The following is a 15,960-nucleotide window of genomic DNA, read 5'->3' on the forward strand; positions in this document are numbered from 1 at the left end:
CTCAAAGGCCATGAAGGACAGAGGCCATAACAGGGACGCACAGCAGTGCCGCTGAAAATTAAGGAGCTAAGGCAAGCCTACCACAAAGCCAGAAAGGCAAACGGAAGGTCTGGGGCAGAGCCGCAAACATGCTGCTTCTACGCGGAGCTGCATGCCATTCTAGGGGGTGCAGCCACCCCTACCCCAACCGTGTGCTTTGACTCCGTGAATGGAGAAACACGCAACAGGGAAGCAGGTTCGGGGTACGCGGAAGATGATGATGATGATGATGAAGACAATGAAGATAGCTCACAGCAAGGAAGCGGAGAAACCGGTTTCCCCAATAGCCAGGATATGTTTATCACCCTGGACCTGGAACCAGTAACCCCCGAACTCACCCAAGGCGTGCTCCCAGACCCTGGAGGCACACAAGGGACCTCTGGTGAGTGTACCTTTGTAAATATTACACATGGTTTAAAAGCAAGCGTGTTTAATGATTAATGATTGATTTGCCCTGGCAATCGCGGCCAGTACAGCTACTGGAAAGTCTGTTAACGTGTATGGGGATGGAGCGGAAATCCTCCAGGGACATCTCCAGAAGGCTCTCCTTCATGTACTCCCAAAGCCTTTGCAAAAGGTTTCTGGGGAGGGCTGCCTTATCCCGTCTGCCATGGTAGGACACTTTACCACGCCAGGCCAGTAGCACGTAGTCTGGAATCATTGCATAACAAAGCATGGCAGCATATGGTCCCGGTGTTTGCTGGCATGCAGACAACATCCATTCCTTATCTCTCTTTGTTATCCTCAGGAGAGTGATATCATTCACGGTCACCTGGTTGAAATGGGGTGATTTTATTAAGGGGACATTCAGAGGTTCCCGTTCCTGCTCGGCTGAACAGAAATGTTCCCCGCTGTTAGCCACGCGATGGGGGTGGGGGTGGGGGGTGGGGGGGTGGGGGTGGGTGAAGGGATCATCCCAGAGAATTGTGTGTGTGTGTGTGGGGGGGGTAGTTGGGTTTGTGCTGCATGTTAACCCGGAAACCGCAGCCCCTCCTTTTACATTGCAAACCCATTTTAAATGGCCAACCCAACGGGTCCTTGGTATGGGAAATGAGGGCGCTACTGTTTGAAACCATTCCCACATGTTATGAGGGTTAAAAAAGCCAAAAGACTGTGGCTTACCATGGCTGCCTGCAAGCCGAATTCTGTTGCCTGGCACCGTGTGAGTGATCTCTCAAACCAAACCGGCAGGCCCTCAATATAAGAGGAAAAATGCGACCTTGTAACGAAAGCACATGTGCTGTGTAATGTGAACAGCAAAATTTAACGTGAAAGAGTGTACCCATTGTTCTCTAAAATGTGTCTTTTTTAACCACCTCTCCCTTGTCCTCCACCAGCTGCAAATGTTTCTCCTTCGCAGAGGCTAGCAAAGATTAGAAGGAGAAAACGGCGGACTCGGGATGATATGTTCACGGAGCTCCAGATGTCCTCCCACGCTGACAGAGCACAGCAGAATGCGTGGAGGCAGTCAATGTCAGACTACAGAAAAGCACAATATGAACGAGAGGAGAGGTGGCGGGCTGAATCGCGGGATGAACAGAGCAAGTGGCGGGCTGAAGATGATAGGTGGCGTCAGCTTGTAGACAGAAGGCAAGAGTCGATGCTCCGGCTGCTGGAGCATCAAACTGATATGTTCCAGCGTATGGTTGAGCTGCAGGAAAGGCAGCAGGAGCAGAGACCACCGCTACAGCCCCTGTGTAACCAACAGCCCTCCTCCCCAAGTCCCATTGCCTCCTCACCCAGACGCCCAAGAACACGGTGTGGGGGCCTCCGGCCACCCAGTCACTCCACCCCAGATGATTGCCCGAGCATCGGAAGGCTGGCCTTCAATAAGTGTTAATGTTTTAAAGTTTTAAACTGCAGTGTGTCCTTTTCCTTCCCTCCTCCCCCACCCCTCTCGGGCTACCTTGGCAATTATCCCCGTAGTTTTGTGATAAATTAATAAAGAATGCATGAATGTGAAGTAACAATGACTTTATTGCCTCTGCAAGTGGTGCTCGAAGGGGTGAGGGGAGGGTGGGGTGGTTGGTTTACAGGGAAGTAGAGTGAACCGGGTGGGGGTGGCGGAGGGTTCATCAAGGAGAAACAAACAGAAGTTTCACACTGTAGCCTGGCCAGTCACAAAACTCGTTTTCAAAGCTTCTCTGATGCGTACCACGCCCTGCTGTACTCTTCTAACCACCCTGGTGTCTGGCTGCGCGTAATCAGCGGCCAGGTGATTTGCCTCAACCTCCCACCCCGCCATAAATGTCTCCCCCTTACTCTCACAGATATTGTGGAGCGCACAGCAAGCGGCAATAACAATGGGGATATTCTTTTCGCTGAGGTCTGAGCGAGTCAGAAAGCTGCGCCAGCGCGCTTTTAAACGTCCAAATGCACATTCCACCACCATTCGGCACTTGCTCAGCCTGTAGTTGAACAGGTCCTGACTACTGTCCAGGCTGCCTGTGTACGGCTTCATGAGCCATGGCATTAAGGGGTAGGCTGGATCCCCAATGATCACGATAGGCATTTCAACATCCCCAACGGTTATTTTCTGGTCCGGGAAGAAAGTCCCTTCCTCCAGCTTTCGAAACAGAGCAGAGTGCCTGAAGACGTGAGCATTATGTACCTTTCCCGGCCATCCCACGTTGATGTTGGTGAAACGTCCCTTGTGATCCACCAGGGCTTGCAGCAGCATTGAAAAGTACCCCTTGTGGTTTATGTACTTGGTGGCTTGGTGCTCTGGTGACAAGATAGGGATATGGGTTCCGTCTATTGCCCCACCACAGTTTGGGAATCCCTTTGCAGCAAAGCCATCCACTATGGCCTGCACGTTTTCCAGAGACACTACCCTTGATATCAGCAGGTCTTTGATTGCCCTGGCAACTTGGATCACAGCAGCCGCCACAGTAGATTTGCCCACTCCAAATTGATTCCCGACTGACCGGTAGCGGTCTGGCGTTGCAAGCTTCCGCAGGGCTATCGCCACTCGCTTCTCAACTGTGAGGGCTGCTCTCATCCTGGTATTCTGGCGCTTCAGGGCAGGGGAAAGCAAGTCACAAAGTTCCATGAAAGTGCCCTTACGCATGCGAAAGTTTCGCAGCCACTGGGAATTGTCCCACACCTGCAAAATGATGCGGTCCCACCAGTCTGTGCTTGTTTCCCGGGCCCAGAATCGGCGTTCCACAGCATGAAACTGCCCCAGTAACACCATGATTTCCACATTGCTGGGGCCCGTACCTTGTGTGAGGGCTGTGTCCATGTCAATTTCCTCATCACTCTCGTCGCCGCGTTGCAATCGCCTCATCGGCTTGTCCTGGTTTTTCTTTGGCATGTCCTGGTTCTGCATATACTCCAGGACAATGCGCGTGGTGTTCATAGTGCTCATAATTGCCGCGGTGATCTGAGCGGGCTTCATGATCCCAGTGCTATGGCGTTTGGTCTGAAAAAAGGCGCGAAACTGACGGAGGGAGGGAGGGGCGACTGACGACATGGCGTACAGGTACAGGGAATTAAAATCAACAAAGGTGGCTGTGCATCAGGGAGAAACACAAACAACTGTCACACAGAATGGCCCCCCCAAAGATTGAACTCAAAACCCTGGGTTTAGCAGGCCGTTGATTTCACGGAGGGAGGGAGAAGCAAATGAATACATCTATTTTTTACATCTTAAGCTGGCAGCAGATGGTGCAGCATGACTGATAGCCCTCGGCATCTTCTGGGTGCTTGGCAGAAGATACTGTACTACGACTGCTAGCCATCATCGTCAAGACGGTTCAATAGGACTGCCGGTAGGACTGAGTCTCCAGGAGACAAAGCATGTCTGCCCAGGTGCCTCTGATTGAACTGGAGTACGACGACGACGGATACCAGTCGTAATACACCATCTACTGCCAAAAGGCAAGGGGCTGCTGCTGTGTAGCAATGCAGTACCACGTCTGCCGGCACCCAGATGACATATGGTGACAGTGAGCTGAGCTGAGCGGGCTCCATGCTTGCCGTGGTATGTTGTCTGCACAGGTAACCCAGGTAAAAAGGCGCGAATTGATTGTCTGCCATTGCTCTGATGGAGGGGGAGGGGCCTGATGGAATGTACCCAGAACCCCCTGCGACACTGTTTTGCATCATCAGGCATTGGGATCTCAACCCAGAATTCCAAAGGGGGACGGAGACTGCAGGAACTGTGGGATAGCTACCCACAGTGCAACGCTCCAGAAGTCGATGCTAGCCTCGGTACTGTGGACGCGGTCCGCCGGCTTCATGCACTTAGAGCATTTTATGTGGGGACATATACAATCGATTGTATAAAACCAATATCTATAAAACCGGCTTCTATAAATTCGACCTAATTTCGTAGTGTAGACATACACTTAGTGTTGTTAAGAGACAGAGCAGAAGACAGGCTAACCTTTACCCTAACATCTCAAGATTTGTAGAAGCTGGGATTGTGCGAGGTGGATGGGAAACTACATGGGAACCTGTTTTCTAGCCTTGCTTTAAGATGAGAATGGACTGCTGACTAAGATAATGGGGAGGAAAATGTATAAACAAGATTCAGCTGTATATAATGACATATGTGACCTGCCTAAGGAAGGGGACCCCCCATCCGTAGGCTCCCCCTGCAATTGCTTGAAATAAACTGCCTCTGACTTGCTGCTAACAAACACGAAGAGTGAAGACTCTGTTTCTTCCACAGGAATCTGGGGGTGACATGGACTGAAGCCCCCTCTGTAACCTTCCCTCTACCCCTGACAGGCTGAGGAATCACGTCCACATTTTGTTCCAGATTGTCCCGTCTTCCAGGAGACGGGGAAAGGGAATGGCTGTGATTCAGCCAGATCAGGTAGGGGATTTTCAAGGAGCTGCTGGGCAGAGGGAGGGAGAGGAAGGGCAGAGACACGGTGTGATAAACCTGCTGATTTTCTGAGTAGGCCCATTGGTGGCGGGGGAGGCGAGAGGGGACATACCCCCATTTATCAAACAGGATATAACCCTACTCAACTGATTAGAATGTCAGAGTTGTTTCTGAGGCTGTGGATGGCGTTGCATTCTATATGGCTGAGGTTATGGGGCAAGTGATGCTGTATGTTCACAATCTAAGCCTGTGCACGTCTGTGGAAGCACTCTGTGTAGAAGTCCAGTCTGTCATTTCGACCATCAGAAGGAGTCCACGCAGAATTCTTCTTGTAGTGTTGGTAGGAGGGTTCCTTTGGGTCAGTGCGCTGTTCAATGGTATGTTGTAAATATACCTTCAGACGGAGACGACAAAAGTAGGCTTCCAGATCACCACAAAATTGTATCATACGTGGGCAGGTGGTGGGGTGGAAAGAGAGTCCCCGAGATAGGACAGACTCTTCTACTGGGTTAAGTGTGTGGTTGGATAGATTAACAGTATTGTTGGTTGAGTTAAGGGGACCACCTTTGAAGCCCCCTGTGGCATGTAGGAGTTTAGATTGTTTACTGCCCTTAATAGGCATCAGAAAATAAACACAGGAGAGAGACCCCATAAGTGTTTGGACTGTGGAAAAGGTTTCACAGAGAGATCAGCACTTCTTACACTTATAACAAATCAAAGGATCCACACAGGTGAGAGACCTCATCAGTGCTTGGACTGTGGGGAAAGCTTCATTCAGCGATCACCCCTCATTAAAAGTCAGAGAATCCACAGAGGTATGAGAGAGCCTAGGAATAGCCGGACTGCAGGAAAAGATTTAATTTGACTTCACACCTCAGTGACCCACACAGTAGAGAGGCCTTGAATGCGGGGGAAGCTTCATTAGGTGCTCCCGGAGTATCAAGCATCTAGAAATCCGTACAGGGAAGAAACCGTTGAGATGTTCTCAGTGCTGAAAATGCTCCAGGTTGAGCTAACACCATATTGGACATCAGAGACTCCCCCACACAGCAGGGAAATTCTCTCAGGGCCCTGACTAGGCCATAGGAACAAATCCATTTCCCCGTTCCCACACACGTCCGGGGCTTTTGGCTCCCAAGCATCCAGCTGCCCATCGCTGGGGTGAGGATCCAGCAGCAGCCAAGCATCAGCTGGTCAGTGACCCACTAACTCTGCCTGGTCTAAGCAAACCCCAGACAAAGGAGGAGAAGCCCGGATCAGCCCCTCCTCCCTGCTGCAGCCCTGGCTGCTGAGCTGATGGGCCACAGGTCAGGGAAGGGAGAGAGAGAAACTCCTCCAGCCACTCCCTCTGCCTGGCTGAAGTTCCACCCTCTCTCTTCCCCTCCCAGCCGGGATCCCCCTGCCATGGAGAAGGACACTTGGGCCAGGCCCCACCTTCACTCTAGACACCTGCACCCACCCCCCATCTTCCACCAGCCCCTGAGCTGGGCTCTCCCACTGACTTGAGCTGTTCCCTTTTGGGCAAGCGTACCTGGGGGCTGGTAATTCCTCCCCTCCCCAAATCCCCAAGGGTGCTGGTCTCTGGGGGAATCAAATGTCAAGGGACCCGGACTTTGGGTTCTGTGGATGTCTCTGGGGATTGAATGGCTGGGGCTGGTGGAGCTTGATATCAGGGGGAACTGGTGCTGGGGTATCGAGTGTTTGGGGATCATGGGATAAGCGCATTGAGACCGCGCCAATGAGAGGGACTGATTCCCACAGGACCTTTTGTCAGAGGCCTGGAGATCCCACCTCTGCCTCCGTAGCATCAGCCTCTGAAGTTCTGGCTACGCGAGGAGGTGTGGTCAGGATTAAGCAGCAGATCTCTGTGAGCCTCCAGCAGATTTCCTAGTGTAAACTCACTCTGAGCATCTTATATGTTCTGACCAATGTTCCCTCATTTTTTACATCCATGCGTGGAATGAATTTGGTTCTATGCACCAGTATGTGACACATCATCTCCATACGGGTGCACAGAACTTAATTCATGTGGTTGGGGTGGGGCCAAGGGGTTTGGAGTGTGGGAGGAGGCTCAGGGCTGGGACAGAGGGATGGGGTGTGGAGGGGTGAGGGCTCTGGCTAGGTGTGTGGGCTGTGGGGTGGGGCTGGGGGTGAGGGCTTTGGGGTGAAGATTGCGGTGGGGAGAGGACTGCCCCCAGCCCTCTCTCACCACAGCAGCTTGGGACTGGGTGAGAGGCAACTCTCCCCAGGCGTGGCAGCTCCTGTGGTCCTGGGGTGGGGTGGGGTGAGGGAGGGGTTCCTCTCCCCAGCAGCTCCAGCGGACCTGGGCCAATCCTGCGGAGGGGCTCCTCTCCCTGCCTGCCTTCACAGCCCTCGATAGCCAGCAGGTCACGCCCTCCCCATGTCCCGCCGTGTCCTGCGTTGGGATGACAGAGAGTTTCTTTGCCCCACTGGCCCCACACTGCATCCCTCTTGTGATAACCTCTGCACCGCATGTTCACCACTTGTGTATGGTTATGATATTTTTTGTTCAAAGTGTGCCTGGTGAGGGATCATTGGAAAACTCATGATCTGCTGAATATTATGCATTGAAATGCGTGTGACACCAGTGCATGTAGAATGGTGAGATTTTAATGTATGTTTGTTGCTAGGCTGACCATATTCCAGGTGCCGAAAAAGAGGACATTAATGGGGGGTGGGAGCTGATGGGGGTGTACAGTTAGGTGTGCTGGAGGGGGTGCGGTGGGGGTACTCATGAGGTGAGGGCGGTGTTGGCCGCTGTCACAGTGGCAGGGTGCTGGCAACAGCTATAAGTCCTCGCCAACCTGCGGGACGTCCCCCCCAGGGCTGGGAGTCTGGGCCTGCGTGGGCGGGATCTGGCAGCAATCAATCAGCTGTGGATGCAGGGCAATTGGCTAGTTGGGAAGGTGACTAATCAGGGATGTGTCTGAGCTTCAGCTCTTGTGCTCTGCAAACACCCCCGGACATTTGCTGTCATGGCAAAACCCGCTCACCAGGCTCAAAGACGAGGATCTGTCCATAAAGACCCAGACATATATCAAAGTTTTTGTTATTGAAATATGTCATAGTTCTGGGGATTGTCCCACTCAAACTCCTCAGAGATGACAAAGGACCGACTGTGGGTGTTAGAAAACTCTTATCTGGCTGTCAATCACCAACAGGAAGAAAGGGGTAAACAAAGAAATTCATAATTCACCTGCAGGATGCTTTGCAGCTCACACACACCATGAAGTTTCCTGACCCCATGAAGGTTGGCCCCCTACTGAAACTTAGTGGGCGGGGGGGGGGTTGTTGGTTGGCTTCTCCCAGTACCAAAAGACAGGAAGGGCCAATGAGAAATGAAAACCCTGAGACTAGTCCCCAGGGCGAATGCAGAGTGGCAGAGGCACTAGGACAACCTCGTTGACAGGGCAGGCAGGCAGGCCAATGAGGGAGTCAGGTGCCCGTTTTCTGTGTGAGCTGGAGCTGCCTGCCAGAGAAGGGCAGAGCTAAGGGCAGAGGAGCAGCCAGAGCTGGGTTGGAGGCAGAGCAGCAGAAGCACTGATGCAGAGGGAAACTGGGTCTGGAGCAGTCTGGAGCTGGGTGTGGTGAGCAGCTGGGGAGAGCGAGGGGGGGACCCTGGGCAGCATGGGATGACATCATGTTTTCCTTTCCCCTTTCCCATTTTTTCCTTAATTTTTTTTTATTATTTGCTGTTTCATAAATTGTATTTGTTCTGAACTCTATGCAATGCTGAATGGCGACATCAGGGATGTGTCCGGAGTGAAGAGAGCACCCCCGAGTGGGGATACGACACCCTAGCCTCTGTCCTGAGTGATTGCAACAAAATTGGGGATGAAGACTCTGCAGGAATCTTGGGGCCAGCCTTGTCGGGGTTTCAGACACCAGAGTGGAAGGGGAGTCCTCTAGGTCAGGCAGATCTCCAGGTAAAGGGAGTGGGAGCGAGGACTCAGCTTCTTTTGCTATTCGATTCTATCAGGGTGGTGTATAAGCCGAAAAGTTCACCACAATAGTAAGACCGTTCCCCCCCTCTTACCTCTGTGCATATTTATTGGTTTCTCGTAAAGTTAGTTAGGATGTTAGGGGAAACTGTCTCAGCGGCCACTAGTAAGTGTTGCTGGCCACACTCTGAGGCCACCAAATTTGGTCGTGAGAATCCCTGGGCTAGATGCTCATGATGGACCCTTCTGACCGTAAAGCCTGTGAGTGTAACAGGAGTCGGACACAGAGATGCTGCAGCGCGAAGAGTTGATCGCTAGGACCCAGGAGCAGCTGGGAGGCGGCTCTGCGGGGAGCCATCGCTGGCAGGAAGTGACTGGCAGCCGCTGCGGTGACTCTAGCTCCCAGGATCCTGGCGAGATCCCCGAGCCCCGGCGGCTGGTGCTGGGAGCCCGGAGCCCTGGCTGCAGCCGGGAGAGGGGAATCTCCAGCAGGGCCCTTCCCGCTACTCCCTAGGAGCCTCTCCCAGGGCAGAGACCCCAGCCTGGCCAGGCCCCTTCCCGGCCCGGCCCCTGCCCCAGGCGGGCACCGCTCGGAGGGAAGGTAAGAGAAACCCGCCCACCCCAGCACGCCGGGGCTGCAGGGGGAGGAGTCGGGTGCTGGGGGCAGGCTGGGATGAGGGCAGGGGTGCACTGAAGGGAAGATGGAGGGATGGGGGGGGGAATTGTGCGGCTGAGGGGAGCGAGGCTGGTATGGGGAAAGATGTGAGTGGGGGCACTGCGAGGGAAGGGTGTGTGTGGGGAGACGGGATGGGGACGGAGGCAAAAACCCAGCCCCCACACTCACACCCTGCTCCCAGTGTGTTATTGTCAGACACACCCGTGCTAGTTGGGTCTGTGCAGGGCCGGCTCTAGGTTTTTTCTGCCCCAAGCAAAAAAAAATGTGGCTGCCTCCACCCCAGAAGCCTGGGCTCCCCCCCCCCCCGCACCCTCCTGGTGCCCCAGCCCTGGGCTCTCCCCCCCCCCAGCTGCTCCCCGTGCCACCCCAGCTCTTGGCCTCCTCTGACCCGCACCCCCGTGCCGCCCCAGCCCTGGGCTCTCCCCCCCCCCCCACACCTGCACCCCTGCCACCCCAGCCCTGGGCTCTCCCCCCCCCCCTCCACCTGCACCCTCCTTCCGCCCCAGCCCTGGGTCACTGATAACTTGCTCCCAGGGTGGGTCATTCAGCAGGAATTTTGGATGTGCACAGAACACAGACAGGATTGGTTCCCATATGGTTACAGAACTGCAGTAAAGTGGAACCATTTTCAGCTTGTGTGATTGGAGGATATCTGGATGCATATTATAAGCCTGTCCTCCATCAATGAGGAAAAGTTGAGGTGCCTTTATTATTTTTTTGTTCCACTCTTTGTTTCTATGGGGAATTTGCCAATGCGATATCACTATCTTCCTTTCAAACAAATAAAAATAAAAAATAAAAAAGGCAATGGCTGTTGAAAATAGCAATTCCGGTCCTAAAAAACACTGGGAAGCATTTCTTGCTCAATTTTATCCTACTTTTTCTACAGCAAATTACAGTGGATCAGTATATTTGATTTGGGAGAAATGAAGTAACAGCTGCCCAAATTGAGCTTGAGCACTCCTGAATTTTGAGGTGTTCAGATCTGGAAGGCAGGTGCTAGATTCCCTTTCTGAATATTAGCTAAATCTGCTTCCATGGCTCAGAAGTGGAAATCCTCCTAAGTGCCTGATACTGTATCTAAAGCTGCCCAGGTCCTCTAGCAGAGCCTCCCCTCCCTTACTTTTCATTTTAAATTCTAGTGGGATCCACATACCTCTCTTGCAAGGTTTCAGATAGAGAGGGGCACTGTCCATTTAGTCCACCAAATTCCTTCTTTGGGGGCTGCAAGGTGAGGTCACACCAGTATCCCTAATCCAGTCTGGGGAAGTCTTCTGAAGGGAATATCTGGGCCAAAGCCTTCTACTCCTTGGGCAAACTTGTTCCCGATTCACAGTGCCACCCAGCTCTAGCAATGAGCTCTCCCTTCACAACAAGCTGCAGCATGAGGTTTCAGCTACCATACTCCCTCCCCCTCCCTTTCCTGTTAGTAGCGGCCAAGGGAATGCTGGGAAATGTAGTTCTTTCCCTTCTCCAGGGCTGGCTCTATAGGCAGGGAGCTAACCAAGGAACTACAGCTCCCAGGGCCCCCTGTTGGTTCTCAGCTCCCAGGCTGGATCCCTGCCTGCTGCTGCCCCTGCAAATGGGCTGCCCCAAGCAGGTGCTTGCTTTGCTGGTGCCTAGAGCCGCCCCTGGGTCTGTGTCTCATGAGTTTTGGGGTCGCCCAGGGCCCTGGTCTGATTTCTGGGCAGGATTCACATCTCAGCCACACCGGAGTCACTGCTGCTTTGGGCAGGCAGGGAGTGTGGATGGGTCAATGAGATCAGCCTCCGCCTGCCTGTCCCTGGGGGCTGCTGCAGGAGTCCAGGGCAGCTCATTCTTTAGGTGATACCATCAGAGGGCTCCTGCTGCTCCTAAGGGAGAGGAGTTTACATGGCAGTGTGGGGAAATCCCCTAAACTGGCCCCTTTAGTTCTGCTTTTTTTCTAGCATTTGGCTCAGAGATACTGTTACTGGGAGGGTCTGAAGAGCCTGGGGGGGAAGCGGGCTGTGACATGGACTGAAGCCCCTTCTGTAACCTCTCCCATCGCCCCTCTCGCCCTGACAGGTTGAGGAATCACGTCCACCTTTTGCTTCAGATGGGCCCATCTTCAGGAGACAGGGAAGGGAAATGTCTGTGATGGAGCCAGCTCAGGTAGGGGATTTTCAGGGAGCTCCTGGGCAGGGGCAGGGAGGAGACAAGGTGTGATAAACCTGATGATTTTCTGAGTGGGCCCATTGGTGACGGGGGAGGGGAGACGGGACATTTCCCCATTTCTCAAACAGGATATAACCCCCTTGCACAGGGCTGGTAATATTTTCCAGGCTCCCAGTGCTGGAGTGAGACCCCACTAACCTGAGGCTGCTGTGAAATACGAAGGGAAGCTGTTTGGATTCCTGTCCCTGTCCCTGGCTCAGAGCTCTGCTTCCCGTATCAGGCTGTGGCTGGCAGGTGTGTGGGAAATGAAAAGACCCTGCCCTGCTCCGTGTGTTCGGGAGGACAAGGAGCTCTCACCTTCTCCCCACCCCCTGAAGCCTCCTGGCTGCTCTAAGCAGGATGGGGGTGGGATTCTGCTACTCTGTCCCTCCCAGAGCTTCCATTTCTTTATCCTTCCTCCCGTGTGACTAGTGGGATTGTGGCTGGGGAAGCAGGTGCTGAGTGGGGGACTTTTTTTGTTTCAGATGCCGGTGACCTTCGAGGAGGTGGCTGTGTATTTCACCCAGGGGCAGGGGGCTCTGCTGGACCCCGCTCAGAGAGCCCTCTACAGGGACGTCATGCAGGAGAACTACGAGACGGTGACCTCGCTGGGTAAGGGATTCCTGTCCCCTCAGATACTAGAAGTAGGGTGACCAGATGACAGAGGTGAAATATCAGGACTTGGGCGGGGGGGGCAAAAAAACAAAAAACAAGACGGCGGTGGAGCAAAACAAAAAAAACCGCCAGAGCACAGGAAAAATTGGTGGGGGCTGAGAACCCACCGGCAGCTCCATGCCCCACCCCCCTCCCCCACACCAGCTTTCCTCCATTCCATTTCTACCTCCCCCCTCTGGGAGGGAGGGGGGCAGCACGCAGCCAGAGGAACCCACCAGGGGGCCAGGTGAGTCCCAGCAGTGCTAGCCTTACCTGGAGTGGCTCCCAGGAAGCATCCAGCAGGCAGGTCCTGTCCCTATGGCTCCTAAGGTCGCACGGGTTGGGTTGGGTCGAGGGGGGCGGGGGCGGGTGGGCTCTCTGCCGGCTGCTGGGGCCTACAAACCCCGCCCCTGCAGCACGCAGCGGAGAGCTCCTCGCCGCCTCTCTGCGTGCCTGGGGAGTGGGGCTACAGCACTCTGCAGGCTCCTGCCAGCCGGCGGGCAAGTGCTGGGAGTTCAGCTGCGCTTCCCCAGGCCCAGGACGAAGAGGTGAGTGGCGCCGGCTTGCGTCCTCCACCAGACGGTCCCCTGATATCAGGACATAGTGCTTCCCGACCGACGTCAGGTCGGGGCACGGGACAAGTCCCCTAAAATCGGGACTGTCCCGATATTATCGGGACATCTTTTCACCCTAAATAGAAGCTGTGGGGTCTGCGTGTCTGAATCTGGTCAGGTTCTTCCCTGGTCAGTTAGATCAGAGGTGAGTGGTTCCATAATGCACAGCTGCCGTGTGAGAGACTTGAATTTCCGTGCCCTCTCCAGTGGGACATGGGTGTCAAAACCCAATGGACAAGCTAAACCATCCCCACCCCTCCAGCTTTCAAAGCGGCATAAATCCATCTTTGTCCTGTCTGTGTTGTTTCTTGGCTGCACAAACAATCCCTGTTCACCTCCCTCCTTGGGACTAGCTCCAGCCCTGGGGAGGGCTCTGGGCTCTGCAGGTTTAGAAAGAGGCAGGGGTTTAAGTCCAGAGCTGTGTGTGAATCAGCAAGGCCCCCAAAGTGCACAGATCCTGGGAGCACCTCGTGAGGGTGTAGTAATAATTCAACTCACCTCCCCAGACAACTCCCTCTGCGCAAGGGGGCTCAGTGACCGTTTACCCATCCTCTTGGATTCCACATTCCTCCAGCAGAGCGCAGGGACAGGTTCCACTCACGGAATGTCCTTTCTGATAAATATTCCACCAATGCTCCATGCATCCTGATCTGGTCTGATTCCACCCTCTGCACAGGATTCTCCTTTCCCAAACCTGAGCTGATCGTCCGGCTGGAACGAGGGGAAGAGCTGTGGGTGCCCGATCTCCGGGACTACAAGGAAAGAAGGCTTCCGAGATGCACCCGTAGAGGTGAGGATTGACACAGAAACAATCTAGGGAATGAAAGAAGAAGTTGAGAATCCCAAAATATGGTGTGAGTAAGCGCCCTCAGTTCTTCCTCGTCTCAGCGAGGACAGGGCTGCAGTCATCAGATATAGCTCACACCATTCCACTCAGCCACTTCTCTGCAGGAGTTCGCTTCCCAGCTTTCCTTCCCTGTGAGTTTGGGTGGGATGTGGAGGCGGAGTCCAATTGTTCAGTCTTCGTGTTGGGTTTGCCCTCGGTGCTATTCCTCTTTCTCCCCAGCACAATGACTCATGTCTAGATTGTGTCTCTTCCAGCAGGTGCTGAGCGAGGGAGTGAGAATCAGCAGGGGAATCATCATGAGGAAGTTCCCGGGGAAGTGGAACTGCAGGGGACCTTTGTGGGAAGAGGTGAAGGGAATTTTTCTCAGTGCTTGGAGCAGGAAGAGGCCTGGGGAAACTGGCACAGGTCAGAGAGTCTTCTAGAAAACGATCCAGGGAAGAGAGTGGATGAATCTATTAACGGCGGGGAAGGAGACAAGGATCCCAGAGCACATCAGACAAATTCCAAGGAAGAGACACCCAGGCACTACCCTCAGTGTGGGAAAGAATTCATTGTGACATCACAGCTTGTGACACATCAGACAATCTGTGCTGGAGAGAAACCCTTTCAATGCTTGGACGATGGGGAAAGCTTCAATAAGCTCTCAGATCTTAATAACCATGGAAGCAGCCACACTGGAGAGAAAACCTGTCAATTCCTCGAATGGGGGAAATGTTTCATTTCGAAGACACACATAATTAGACATCAGGCAATCCACACAGGAGAGAGACCCCACAAGTGCTTGGACTGTGGGAAAAGTTTCATAAGAAGGTCACACCTAGTTCGTCATCAGGCAATCCACACAGGAGAAAGACCCCACAAGTGCTTGGACTGTGGGAAAAGTTTCATAAGAAGGTCACACCTTGTTAAACATCAGGCATTCCACACAGGAGTGAGACCCCATAAGTGCTTGGACTGTGGGAAAAGTTTCATACAAAGGTCAGACATTGTTCAACATCAGGAAATCCACACAGGAAAAAGACCCCACAAGTGCTTGGACTGTGGGAAAAGTTTCATAAGAAAATCAAACCTTGCTAATCATCAGGCACTCCACACAGGAGAGAGACCCCATAAATGCTTGGACTGTGGGAAAAGTTTCATACAAAGGTCAGACCTTGTTCAACATCAGGCAATCCACACAGGAGAAAGACCCCACAAGTGCTTGGACTGTGGGAAAAGTTTCATACAGAGGTCACACCTAGTTCGCCATCAGGCATTACACACAGGAGAGCGACCCCACAGGTGCTTGGACTGTGGGAAAAGTTTCATAAGAAGGTCAAACCTTGTTCAACATCAGGCAATCCACACAGGAGAGAGACCCCACAAGTGCTTGGACTGTGGGAAAAGTTTCATACAAAGGTCACACCTTTTTCATCATCAGGCAATCCACACAGGAGAAAGACCTCACAAGTGCTTGGATTGTGGGAAAAGTTTCGTACAGAGGTCACACCTAGTTCGCCATCAGGCATTACACACAGGAGAGCGACCCCACAGGTGCTTGGACTGTGGGAAAAGTTTCATAAGAAGGTCGAACCTTGTTCAACATCAGGCAATCCACACAGCAGCGAGACCCCACAAGTGCTTGGACTGTGGGAAAAGTTTCATATGGAGGTCTGACCTCATTAAACATGGAAGAATCCACACAGGATCTAAACTTCTGTGACACATGGCAAGAAAGGGTTAAGCAACTTGCATGTAATTGACTCAGGGTCAACATTTAGAGAGAGATTTTTAAAAGTATGTCCACTTTAGATAAGCTAGAGTTTGAAATGTAAATGTGTATTTTTAAAGACTTGGAAGAAGAGGGCAGGTCATGTATGAGTAACCTAATTGCCTTCTATGATGAGATAACTGGCTCTGTGGATGAGGGAAAAGCTGTGGATGTGTTATTCCTTGATTTTAGCAAAGCTTTTGATATGATCTCCTACAGTATTCTTACCAGCAAGTTAAAGAAATATAGGCTGGATGAATGGACCATAAAGTGGATAGAAAGCTGGCTAGATCGTCGGGCTCAACACATAGTGATCAATGGCTCCATGTCTAGTTGGCAGCCAGTATCAAGAGGAGTGCCCCAGGGGTTGGTCCTGGGGCCGGTTTTGTTCAGTGTCTTCATTAAT

General features: G+C 52.9%; 1 protein-coding gene across 1 annotated transcript; it reads left to right on the top strand.

The window, feature by feature from the left end:
- The first annotated feature begins 9,127 nt into the window (after positions 1-9,127).
- On the top strand, positions 9,128-15,506 carry LOC135887410 (zinc finger protein 436-like). The gene is made up of 3 exons (XM_065415178.1): positions 9,128-9,326; positions 13,634-13,747; positions 14,059-15,506. The coding sequence occupies exons 1-3, from the start codon at positions 9,128-9,130 to the stop codon at positions 15,504-15,506; spliced, it is 1,761 nt and encodes a 586-aa protein (XP_065271250.1).
- Positions 15,507-15,960: the final 454 nt, after the last annotated feature.

The sequence above is a fragment of the Emys orbicularis genome, chromosome 13 (genome assembly GCF_028017835.1).
Source record: "Emys orbicularis isolate rEmyOrb1 chromosome 13, rEmyOrb1.hap1, whole genome shotgun sequence".
NCBI lineage: Eukaryota > Metazoa > Chordata > Testudines > Emydidae > Emys > Emys orbicularis.

Bases quoted from the DNA above. Each gene is read 5' to 3' on its own strand.
- LOC135887410 (XM_065415178.1), top strand. From the start codon at position 9,128: ATGCTGCAGCGCGAAGAGTTGATCGCTAGGACCCAGGAGCAGCTGGGA. The intron at 9,327-13,633 runs GCAGGGCCCTTC...CCCTCTGCACAG, and splicing joins CCGGGAGAGGGGAATCTCCA to GATTCTCCTTTCCCAAACCT. The intron at 13,748-14,058 runs GTGAGGATTGAC...TGTCTCTTCCAG, and splicing joins TCCGAGATGCACCCGTAGAG to CAGGTGCTGAGCGAGGGAGT.